The sequence below is a fragment of the Hemicordylus capensis genome, chromosome 3, assembly GCF_027244095.1.
Source record: "Hemicordylus capensis ecotype Gifberg chromosome 3, rHemCap1.1.pri, whole genome shotgun sequence".
Classification (NCBI taxonomy): domain Eukaryota; kingdom Metazoa; phylum Chordata; class Lepidosauria; order Squamata; family Cordylidae; genus Hemicordylus; species Hemicordylus capensis.
The window spans coordinates 244,579,272-244,592,257 of record NC_069659.1 but is presented as its reverse complement, the minus strand read 5'-3'; the positions used below and the strand labels follow the sequence as shown (position 1 = coordinate 244,592,257).

Here is a 12,986-nt window from a genome sequence, read left to right as displayed (position 1 = left end):
TATGTGCAGTTTGTCCTTTTTCTCCAAGTTGCCCATATACTTTGGATTGTGTGGGTGTGTGTGAACCCTTTGGGGACACTGATAAAGTTGTAAGCTTCCCTGAGCCCACGCTATAGAGCCAAATAGCAACGAAGCCCATACAGACCTCAGCCCCTAACAAGAGCTTAGCTCCTTGTCAGCTGGTAGCGGGGGTGGTAAGCAGTACAGACGACCAAGCTACTCCACGGTTCGGAGGAAGCTCATCCTAGCTTGGTTGGCTCTCCTAACGAAACCACATATGTAGGCGGGGGAAAGAGAGATCTCCTCAGGACACTGTCACCCCCAGTTCTGGATGCGAGGGAAGGAGCCGGGAACGCTGCGGCTGCCACCGCCCCCTTTCCGTCCACCTCCCCCTCTCCTTCCTGCGGCGGGTAGGACGCCTGCGTTTGGCGCTGCCTCCGGAGGGTGGAGGTGCATCCTGGGCGCAAGAAGGGAGCCGCTGAGGAAAACATGAGCGGAGGGTTCTGACTGAGTCTCCGCCTCGCCTGGTTCTCTCGAGCGCCGCGGGGGAGGACAAAGGGCGAGCGCGGCCGCCTCCTTTGAGCTGCTGCTGCCGGCGCCATGGGGGAGAGGCTCCGAGGCGAAGCCGGCGTCTCCTCGGTGGCTGCAGCTGCAGCAGGAGCGGCTTCAGCGTCGGTGGCGTCGACCCCCAGCTGCTCGCTGCACAACGGGCTGCTGCACAACGGCTTCCACCCGCTGCCCAGCAATGGAGACGCTCCCCACTCGCTGCTCTTCCGTCAGGATCTGCCTCTGGCCAGCCATGGCTCCCCAGCCAAGAAATGCAGGACGCGCCGGAGAATGGACTCGGGCCGAAAAAACAGGCCACGTAAGTGAGGAATGTCGAGGGCCGCCTTAGGCTGCGTGGTATGGGATTGCCTTGCAAGCGTGTGTCGAGGCCCTGTAGAACTGTAGCAGCGAAGCCATGCAGGCCGGGCGGCTTCCTTCTCTTTCCATTGATAGGAGGAGTCACTATTACTCAGCCACCGCTGAAAGGCGGCGGGAGGGGAAACTGCCTTGTGTGGATGAGATGGGGAAGGGATGCAGGTGTGTTTCTTGCCTGCTAGATCGTTGCGCTCCCGTCCGCAATAGCTTGCTTGCTCACTTGTGCGCTGTCAGGGTGCAGACGCATCCTGTTTCAGTGCTTGGCTGGCTGCGGATTGTTTTAGGTTTAAAGGTGTGTGTGCGGGGGGGGGGGGGAGCAAGATGTAAAACTAGCCAAAATGAGGACTTTGCTCCTTCTTATTTCATCGACTGTGTAAGTCGTGCGCCTTTGATGCATGAAAGGATCGGAGCATCCCATTTTGTTCTAATTCTTAAGGAGCCGCCCGCTCACTCCTCCAGCTGCTTGTGGTGCGCGACAATCTCTTGCTCTACCGCACAACTATCAGTTCATTAAATACCGTCTCGGGCCAGCCAATAGGGATGCTTTCTCGGAGATCACACCCACTGATACCACGTAGGCTGGTCCCTGGTTGACCAATGAGATGGCTGGGAGGGAGTGGGTTTGTCTTGGTTTCTACACCGCTGTGTGCAGAACGCTAAAATGAGAGATTTCCCAATTTACAGCCTGCATAAATGTGACCTTGTTAAAAGCGGATGCCAATTGTTGGGATGTAAAAGTCACACAGACTTGGATTGTCAGTGTCAAGAAAGCCTGCTCCTGTGCCCTCTAATAACTCAGAATGAAGCTTATAATTGATGAAAAACATTGTAAGTAAATGACATTGACATTTAAATTAAAGATAGTTATGAACTTGTTGGTAATGTACTTCTCTCTGTCTCTGATTAAATATAGGAAGATGCCTTAGGAAACGAGGAACAGTTTGATCAAGCAATGGGATTAATTTCCAGGGGGTTAATGTGTGAAGGATCTTGCTTTTGGGTAGGAGGTTGTACTCAGTGATCAAATGAATCCTTCCCATCTCTATGAGTCTGTGAAATCTAATTTCTTTTTAATTTATAAAGAGGATTTGAACTCCTTCATATAAAAATACATTGTCTATCAAACATGTACATTTTGGGGTTGTGCATGTGTGTGAGTTTTGCATACCGAGCTTCAAAGTACAGCACACTGTGACATCATGATCCATATTAATCAGAAATAAATTGTGTTAAGTTTGAAAGTATGCAAAAAGAATGTCTTGGAAATTGTTCTAACAGTGAGATGAATGGCCTGATCCTGTCCTAACCATGGTTATTTGGAAGTCAAACCTGGTTTCAGCATGTTTAGGATTAATGGCATCTGGGCAGCAGCCTATTCTAGACCATAATTCTACTGCTTCTTTGTTAATGTTCTAAGGAAATAAAACTGCTTTTGTGGAAAAGTTGCTGATTAGAAAACACACACACCCCACTAGGGATGTGTAGGACCGGTTCAGTCGTGAACCAGGCCACTGTGAACTGGGCCAGTATGACTGGGCTGAGCTGGTTCATTGAACCGACTGGCCCAGTCGATCAGTTCAACCAAACCAGTTCACATACCCGCAGTTCGATCCGAATTTGCACTGAACTTCACCAGTCTGTCCACACCCCCACACCATATTGAAAACAAATACTCAAGAAAGCATTATTATTTTATCATGCATCATCGTTATTATGCATGGTGAGACAGAGCTAGCATGAGAGATGCTCTTTATTCTGGAGTTTACAATTTAAAGGTGGATGGGACAAGCAAAGGATAAAATAAAGCTAAGCACCAAAGCTGAATACATGGGAATTACATACATATCAGTATGGTGCACTGGATCTGACAGACTTAGGCTTAAATCCTGTTTCACTTGTGGGTGTATTTATTGTGGCTTGCTGACTTAAACATGAAAATTGCATCTGTTAAGATGATTTTTGCCATTAACTATTGTGGTATCAGAATTCGATCAGGTACTTTGATGCAGGCCTTAGTTCTGCAGGTGTACAGCATGACTGAAATCAGTGCAGCCATATACTATGCAAGCATTTTTGGAATCATGCAGTACAGTCCTAAATGCGTTCAGTGGTACTTGCTCACTATTAAGTGTGTTTAGGTTTACAGCCTGAACCAAATTTTAAAGGAATTCTTAAGCAAAAACAAAACATACAACTGGCTGATAGCTAGACTAAGTTACTCAATAGTACTATTCAAGAGTTCCTCTAAAGAACTATTTAGTTCCGTTAGGACTCCTCAGAAGTAATTTAGTCTGTCAGATTCTGTTCATTCCGAAGCAGACAGAGTAAGCCTGAGTTTACAATACTATGTAGTATCAATCAGGTGCAAAAGTCTTTTATTCTATTGGAATTCGTAAGTATGTATCAGTGTCCTTTTTGGTACTCTCTGTTGCTTAGCATTGGTAAAATAGGGTAGTTCATAACTATCATTAACTAAACTGCTGTTCTCTCTGCAGTTTTTATAGGGCTGGTTTAATAGCAGCCTCTTCTTCATTTATGTAATTTACAGCCCAATCCTGTGCTTGCTTGTTCAGAAGTAAGTCCCGTTAAATCCATTGGGTCCTATTCTCGCTGCAAGTATGTATAGAACTGAAGACTTCAGTTTCTAAAGTATAAACTTCTCTTACTGTTTCTAGCAAAAATAATTATGTACAATGCAGGCATTGTAAGTTCTGCAGTTCATACCCACAGATGTCAAAAATGGCACCAGAAAGCAAGGCTGAAAGGAGACTTTCAAATAGTGTTTTGCCATCCCAAACACCATGTAAGGAAAATAATTAATGATAGTGTAATATTCTGTCTACAGTGAAAGTAAAAATATCTGGCCACTATATCTTTACTGATCACATTAATCCCAGTTCATATGTGAATGTCAGATGTTTTTCAATAATGCTTTGCATTGCAAAAATCAACTTGAGACCCTGTGACCTCACACATTCCTTAAGAATAAGGAAAATATGGCTTTCAGTCCATTAAACTCTTTCTAAAGTGAAAAGCAGGACTGGTAAGAAATAATGTAGAAAAGATTAAAAAATCCTTAAACTGATATTATTGGGCCCAGCTAAAAAGAATTCTAGGTGACTTCTGCTGAAGAAAAATAAGCTGATGACTTTAAAATATATATATATCTTGGGGATCTTATCTCCTATTTGAAGGAGCAGCCTTTGTGTAAAATACTTTGTATCTCTCTGCCATTTACTGCTTGACTGTATAATTCATCAGGAATCAAAAATATAGAAAATGAGCCTGCACTGAGGAAAGCTGAGTAGAACACGACAATGAATAATCCAGTCTTTCTGGTTTGGTGGTATTATTCAGCTTTAGCTTCTGGAGGTGCTTGTTAGCTAAGTATGTTAAAGGGTGAATTTTAAGTTGCATGAGCTAATTGAGGTGGCATGCTCATGAAAAGTCCTGACAGTACAAGCCTTGAAGTCCAAACTACACATCTCTGGTCTCTCATTCTTGGCACGAGACAAAAATCGGCATGTTTTTCTGTCAGGAAAAATGTAGACCCTGTTATAACACCAAATGCACACACATGTGAAATCTACTTTAAATTTAACTTGGGGGCAAGCATGTAGGAGTATGGTAGGCAGACACTGAGACTGTGGAGATAAAGAATGGTGAGGAAGATTATGTATAGCAACTCCAGATCATGCTGAATTACACTAAAGAAGCTCTATGATTCCCTTTCCAATGAACTGTTTATCATTGGTGTCATACCAGACTCACATGTCTGTGCAGACCTCCATTAGTCAAATATCAAGGTTACAAGTGTACATCTAAGCCATAATAAAATGCTTACTTTCAGAATTCCTTTTTTTAAAAAAAACATAGTCTTTAAAATATCTGTATACCTTCTTGACAAAAGTATTCTTTCCCAGAAATGGAAGCTGGTGTGTCATGATAACCCCTTAGAGAAAACACAGTGCTCTAGTACTAGGATGGGCAAGTGGGAGCCTGCAGGTGGCATCCAACCTAGGAGGTGTTTTAAAAAACCTGTTTGCCTTTCTGTTTTGGCCTGGGGTCTGTTCAGGATTTTGCTGTAGATGCCATACTTGCACCCCAATTAGAAAGCGACTGGAGATACTTCATACCACTGAGACTGGCCTGTACCACCTCTTGGTTCTAAGATGTGCTGAAGCTGACTGTAGGCCCTCCTAGCAAATCCAACAGCAGGGACAGACTGCATTGCAAAGTAACTTTGCAGTTTGTATGGTCTTTTCCCCCTACCAAACATTTTAACATACCAAAAGTTCATTTTTAGTTGTTTTTTTAAAAAGCTTGGTGCTAAACCATATGCTTCTGTCTTGTATGAACAATGCACAAGTGCACCCCCCCCCACACACCCCTACACCTTGCAAAGTGTCTTAGTGGGGAAAAATGTCAAGAAACATAGATTGAAGTCCAGTGCCATGCACTAGATGTCCAACTACTTAAGCATGCAAGTTGGCCATCCCTGCTCCAGTATATAGCATTGGACCTGAATGTGCATCTTTCTAATGTTTTCCCTAAGGCACATTCTCATGCATTTGCAGTGTGCTGCTGTATTTCTTGCTGTGTGTACTTTGCCCATCAAAACAAACTTTTCCTTAAAAGTTTTATATGGATATTGGCTGGCATCCATCACAGATTACTGGGAATTAGTTTTCAGCAAATGAACTGGAGCATTCAGCAAATGAACTGGTTTTATTTAAGGTAATAACGGTCTGTGATAGCTGCACTTTTGGACATTACTTTTGGAACCCAAACATATAACTAAGTTTGCTATTGCTAGTCAAATCAGTACTAACATGTATTGATTTCATTAGTCATGGCTAATTTAGCCTGCATTCTGTGTGTGTGTGTGTGTGTGTGCGCGCACACACACACACACATTCTTTGTCCTCTTTTTTTCTTTTCCTCTACCATGTCCCAAATGAGAGAGTGACTTGTGGGGGGTGGCTCCGAACTACAAAATTCAGCATCTATATGGAAAGTAAAGTTGATGGTGAAACTTCCCAGTGGTGTGGGCTTTATTCGAGATCAGGCCTGCTCAATTTTGCCCCCCTCTGCTGTTTTTGGGCTACAGCGCCCATAATCCCCAGCAACATTAGCTAATAGCCAGGGATTATGGGAGTTGTAGGACAACATCTGTAGGAGGGCCAAAGTTGAGCAGGCTTGTTCGATATGCTGACGATGAGCCATAAGACCCTACACAGTTTGGATTCAGCATCCTTAAGATACTGTATTCATGCATTCAACTGACCAGGAGGACTATACAATTTGTGTGCCAAATCCAATTTGCAGGTTTTCTCATCTTCCAAAGTTATTTTCCCTTGGGGACTAGCCTCAGACCAGTGATGGCTAATAATGGATGGGGGGGAATATTGTTGCTTCTCCCAAGACTTGGGATGTGGCATACTATTAAGTCTGTAAAATAGTTCATTAGTCTAGAATGTACTTTTCTAACAACCCCAAACTGAACAATACTGTACTTTTCTGTTTCCTCCATGAAATTGTTCAGGGTTGGTTCACAATGTGTGCATCAAGGCATACATGTATGAGTGATCTGTCTCAAAGAACACCCTGCCACTCCTTGCAAGCATGAGCTGCTTATGAGAGATGACTTCTGATTTCACACAGGTTTGGGCTGTATGGTGGATCACCTGCAATTGCCTTGGAGGGGTTATGCTGCAATAATTAATGACCTGGCCCTGGTGTGCTTTCCCTTAATTTATGCAATCCAGACTCCTAAGTAATGTAATATGCATAATTGTCTTTCTGTGTCATAGCCATGTGATCAACTCATTCAGATCTAATTGAATATGTAAACACACACAAGCATGTTGTTCTCTGGGTAGAGACTACACCGAAACTGACTTTGTAGAGTTGTGTGGTAAGGCAGAATATGCCCTGTACATCTCACCCTTGTCAGCCACATCTCAGAACAAAAATATACTGGCTCTATATCCACAACCACTAAAGCAGAATGGATTAGAATCCCCTACCCTAGATCTGTCTTGAATTTGAAACTGTTCCCATGTATCAAAACCAGTCATTTCTCTGTGGAAGCACATACAGTTTCAGTTGTTTTATAGTTCTGGACAACAAGCTGGACTTGTCAAATTTAAAATGCACTTAGGAACTGTGTTAAAGGTACTCTTACATTATCTATAAATGAACTTTCCCCTAGATAGTCCAGCTGTTAGCATCTATCAAGTTTCCTGATCCTTGTAATCTCTTAGATATCTTCTGTTTGCATAGACCTGGTTCTCACTGTGGTGGTAAACCTGTGTCTAGGCTGTACTACTTCAGATTGCAGTTAGAAGCTCACATATGCGTCTCCATTTTTTTTTTTTAAAGGAAAGAGATCTAGATATTACTTTCCTATGTGTAGAATTAAAAAAATGAATAAGGGGAGCATCCCTTTTTGTGAGCCCTGCACCAGTGGTGCAGCCCAGATACAGATTTATCACCTCAGTAAGTTTCATGCCATAGTTGTATGCCTCCCTCCCCCCTTTTTTGAATGGTTAAAGAGCATGAAGCTGGGCCCTTGAGTTGGTTTTCCAATAAATATTAAATACTAGGTATAGCACTTCTTCAGGCTTACCTGAGAGAGAAATATGACACGTGCCTTTTCTTTTTAGTATGGTGCAACAGTATAAACAACTGCTCTGTGTTTTACCCACTAGTAAAAAAAGTAATATCATTTGAGGTACTATGATTCATACTAAGGCATTGTATTTCAATAATATACCACCTACAACTTGCTTGTCTTGTACCAATAGAGGCTTTTGTAACTAGCTGTGATGCAAAGCAACAAGGGGGTTGATGTTTCACCTCCTTCCATCTCTCAAGATCCCTCTTAGTGATGGACTTGTAGGGTTAGTTAGACTGGGAGGTGGGAGTGGATATCAGTTCTGAGCAATGACATCTCAATGCAGTGACTGAGGCATAATTTCAACAAAGCACAATTTTAGCTGATATACCATTGGCTTATTTTTGGCTTCTCTAAGAGACAGTTATGTGCTGCTAAAGTTTTAATTGCATCTGTTAATAGTGGATACACAAACTTGTATTGGGAAGTTGTGAAGTATTCTCTATAGAATATCTTAGAACAGAATTGGGCACACGTGCGGATCTACTGGTAGATTTCTGGTTCACTTGCTGTACATCAGCAAGGGTTTTTTATTCCCAAGTGTTTAAAGTGAAGTGTGCCATTGAGTTGGCATCAACTCCTGGTGACCACAGTGTTGGAAGTGAAGGACTATGCGCTGTCTCTTGTCTCAAAGAAAGTGGAGGACAGACTAGTGAGTCAGAGGGCTAGAGGGTCAAGACATTGGTGACCCCTTCTCTACTGCTCTGACACTATCCCTTTGGAATGTAGATTGCTACTCTTAGAGACTAACTTCCTTCCTTCCTGCTTTGTACTTCCTCTTCCCTTCTCTTCCTGTTTCTTCTACCTTGCAACATGCAAGCTCCTCTTCCCTGCACCATGTGTGCAGAGATGCAGAATCCATCTGCATCCAGCTAGCTAGCTAGATTAGAGATCATAACTCCTCACTTTCCTATCCAGAATGGAGTTCTCTAATAAATAGCAATAGCAATAGCAATAGCACTTACATTTATATACCGCTCTATAGCCGGAGTTCTCTAAGCGGTTTACAATGATTTAGCATATTGCCCCCAACATTCTGGGTACTCATTTTACCGACCTCGGAAGGATGGAAGGCTGAGTCAACCTTGAGCCCCTGGTCAGGATTGAACTTGTAACCTTCTGGTTACAGGGCGGCAGTTTTACCACTGCGCCACCAGGGGCTCGTTTGCCTTATATATTGATTTGAAACTATGAACTGGCTCCAAGTTACTTTACTCTCAGCATACACACATGCCCAACTAAATTCCGCTGTGTTGTGCCTCTGTGCACTCTGCTATAATGAAAAAGGGTTTCTCCTACCAGAGAAAATTCCCAACACACAGAGCCCTGTGGTTGTCTTTGGTAGAATACAGGAGGGGTTTACCATTGCCATCTCCCACAGAGAATGAGATGATGCCTTTCAGCATCTTCCTATATCACTGCTGCCTGATATAGGTGTTTCCCATAGTCTGTGAAATATCAGTGTGCGTTCGAACCAGCAACCTCTGCCTTGATAATCAAGTCATTTCCCTGCTGCACCATTAGGTGGCTTCCCAAATGTATAGATAACAAAAAACAACAACATTCCCTTTAGTCTGCTGAAATGAAGACCACCCAGGGATAAACTCTGAATGGAGTTTTGTGTAAAACTACTGTGAGGTCAGTTCTGGTATTATGGGTTAACCATGTGCACAGAGATGTCCTATTCCTTGCATTTGGCTCCTGTTCTAGTGCAGGACTTGACAAATCCCAGGTGCTAGGGAGCCATGGTGCCTAGACTAGGTTATTCAGAGGTAGTTATTTAACAAAATGTTTATTTTCCTAGGCAGCTCTGTTTCTATTCTATGTTACTCGTAAAGGGGATGAAGAGAAGTCAGTTTACCATTCCCCATCACAATGTCTGTCACTAAGTTTGTACTTTGGACTAGAACCAGGGAGACCCGAGTTCAAATCCCCATTCAGCCATGATACTTGCTGGGTGACTCTGGGCCAGTCACTTCTCTCTCAGCCTAACCTACTTCACAGAGTTGTTGTGAGGAGAATCCTAAGTATGTAGTACACCGCTCTGGGCTCATTGGAGGAAGAGTGGGATATAAAATGTAATAAATAAATAAATAATAAAAATAAACTTTTGGGCTGGCTGCTGAATCCAAAGAAAACTTTTCAAGAGCTTTTCTAGTGAAAAACAAAATAGATGTAAGCCTGAGGTCTGGGTACCCCTGTCCTAAACGCAGCCGCCCACCGTGTTATTTAATCCCTTTAATAAGAGATAGATACTCTAAAAACAAAACTGAGAGTCTGAAGATGCTTGGAATTTTGCTCTGGAAGCCACAGCCTGTGGCTTATGATATGACATTTATAGCTATGCAATAAACATTAGTCAGTGTGATACAACAGTGAAGTGTATTGGACTCACGGGCATGAATTCCAGTCCCAGCTCAGCCACTGAGTTTGAGGTGATATGTTTCCTCCTCTAGCATGCATCTAGAGTTGTTGTGAAGACAACCACACAAATACCTTCCTGAACTCCTAGGCTGATGAAAATGGGGATACAAATGTAATAAATAATAATAAGCCACAGTGTCTAGGTTCCAAATGAATTAAGCAGTTTAATGTTGTTAGTTTTAAATATTGGAGGAATGGTGGAATTTAAACTGCTAAAATAGCTTTGTGTGTTTGTAGATTTGTAATAGTAGAACATGGAATGCACATCAATTGCTTCGTTGTGTATTCTCTATTTTAAAAGCTATTAAGTCCATGGTTTTGGAGGAACCAAAGACTTTGGAGGCTCTTCTGAAAAGGAATTAATAGGCTTCCTATCCCAAGTTACTGTTAATCTATAGTGCTTTTATCTATCTCAGTCTCATGTGAATTTACAAACTACAGTCTGTATCCGTAAGGGGCAGGGAAATGAAGCCTTGCGCGTGGTGAAGAAACAGCATCATCACAATTTGTTCCCGTTTTCCTGTGTGTTGTTTCTCCTAAAAGACCCTGTACTTGAAAGATGCTACTTCTTTTTCTTTTTTCTTTTTTTTACAGCTGTGACTAAAGTCTGATGTATAGGAAAGCTACCTAGAGACGAAAATAAACCTAAGTAGACAAGTTTGAAAGAAATACTGAAAGAAATTTAAAGCCAACTTTATAAATACTTTGATTTCACAGACTGTTCCCAAATAGGTGGCAGAAAATGCTTTGCTTAGTGATTAAGTCGGGATGGCCTAACATGCTGTAATCAAGTGTGGTGAATGTGTATATGTGGTGCAAGCTAATACACAGCATGAATCAATTAACATAACTTAATACCATTGGCTACTTCCTTGTTTGTATACTATAATTTCTCTGCTGCCCCCATGTGGATTTTAATGCTTGTGTGCCCTTGATAGGTCAGTCATACGACTTCCTCTCCACAGTTCACATTCCTTTTGTGTTGGATTAATGACTGCAAGCAGTATAGTGCTTAACAGAATTTAACACTTTTGTGTTTGCTGACGTTCACAAGCAAACGGACGTCTACTTCAGGCCTTATATTGGAAAGAGGGGCAGTGAGAGAGGAAGCACAGGTCATTCATTCTCTTTCCTCCAAACTGAAGAATCAAGCAGCATGTAGAGTGTATCGGCCTTAATGAAAACAAAGCCACAAGTCAAGGACTATCTGACTAAACCTTGAGGTCTGCCTTGGACATTCAAAGAAAGGGGCAAATCACTTGTGTTTCCACTTTGGGAAGTGTACAGTCATGCAAATTTCCTTTGGCAAGATGCAGATTCTCAAGAAAATGTTCTTTTTTGTAAGAGGAGAGGGAGCACAAGTCTGCCATGCCTTCCATCTCATCCCGTCTTTAGGAGGCATCTGATGGTTCTTGACTTGCTGCTGAAGACCTGTGTGTTCTGTGGCCTTTTCCTATTCTTGAATTTGGAGTCCAAAAGAATAGGTTTTTCCATTTGCAGAGTGTATGCATGATGTGATGTTGTTGCAGCTATGGACTATGATCCACAGTCCCCACAGTGTCAGCACAGCCTGTGGCTTCCAATACAAAGGTTAGTGGGCACAGCTGGGTGCTTTTGTTTACTTATTTCACTCCAGCAGATGCCTCCTACCTCTCCTTCCCTCTTACTTTTCTCAACAAACAGAGACATTGTGTTTTGAAATGCCCCTGCTTTTAAAATTCAATGTGGGGGTGGTGGGGGAATACCGCAGTGCAAATGTAGGCATTTCCACCCTCCAAGTATCACAGACAGAGCTCTGAATTGTGATCATGGCTTTCTAGGTTAGAGTATAGCTTGAAAGTATCTGGCTTTTTGTTGTTCCACCATGATTCGTATATGTCACTATTTTATGCCAGTTCTACACCTTAGCTTGGGCAAATAAGCATTGCCAGAAGCATTCTTTTTCCTACAGTGGGTATTGGAAAGAATCACCCCCTTTGATAGACCTTAAATTCTGGTTCCCTTACATCCTGAAATGAAAACACAAAGAAAATTCCCTTCACCAGCTGTACTTATCCAATGCAACCTATAACATCCAACTGAAAAACATCACAATTACAGTCCAGAAAAAGTGTCAGAAACAAAAAACAAGAATTACTGAGATTGAAAAAGGATCACACCCCCCCCCCCATGTCAATATTTTGTTGAACCACCTTTTGCTTTAATAACAGCCTTGAGTCTGTTGGGATACTTCTCTATCAACCTTGCACATCTAGACGGAGCAATATTTGCCCACTCCTCCATACAGAACTGTTCAAGTTCGGTCACATTGGATGGTAGGTGTTGGTGGACTGCTATCTTCAAATCTCCCCACAGATTTTCTGTGGGATTTAGGTCTGGGCTCTGACTGCGCCACATGAGGACGTTCACTTTTTTCTCCTTCAGCCACTGTGTGGTCAATTTTGCTGTGTGCTTTGGATCGTTGTCATGTTAAAAGGTGAATCTTCTGCCCATCCTCAACTGTCTGGCAGAGGGTAGCAGGTTTTCTTCCAGAATCTGACGGTATTTTGCCCCATCCATTTTTCCTTCTACCCTAACAAGAGCCCCAGTCCCTGAGGCAGAGAAACAACCCCACAACAGGATGCTGCCACCTCCATGCTTCACTGTAGGTATGGTGTGTTGTGGAAAAAATGTGGCTTGTTCGGAAGGGTCACAAGGAGAAAGCCACTTCTCAAGAAAGGCCACATTAAAGCTCGTTTGAGCTTTGCCAGAAGGCACCTTGAAGATTCTGATGCCAAATGGAAAAAGGTCTTATGGTCAGATGAGACCAAGATTGAACTATTTGGCCTCAACACCAAACAGTACACCTGGCGTAATTCCAACGCAGCTCACCATCCACAACACACCATACCTACAGTGAAGCATGGAGGTGGCAGCATCCTGTTGTGGGGGTGTTTCTCTGCCTCAGGGACTGGGGCTCTCG

At 42.7% G+C, this 12,986-nt stretch overlaps 1 protein-coding gene across 2 annotated transcripts in view; it reads left to right on the top strand.

The window, feature by feature from the left end:
* The first annotated feature begins 223 nt into the window (after positions 1 to 223).
* PANK1 (pantothenate kinase 1) overlaps positions 224 to 12,986 on the top strand; it is a 37,632-nt gene continuing 24,869 nt past the window's right edge. Inside the window, exons 1-2 of one of the 2 annotated variants that reach the window (XM_053311264.1) lie at positions 741 to 865; positions 1,606 to 1,749. In XM_053311264.1, the coding sequence (XP_053167239.1) occupies positions 1,722 to 1,749 (28 nt within the window). In that variant the 5' untranslated portion in view covers positions 741 to 865; positions 1,606 to 1,721. Of the gene's footprint in view, positions 866 to 1,605; positions 1,750 to 12,986 lie in introns of both variants that reach the window. The other variant, XM_053311263.1, reaches the window with a different exon arrangement.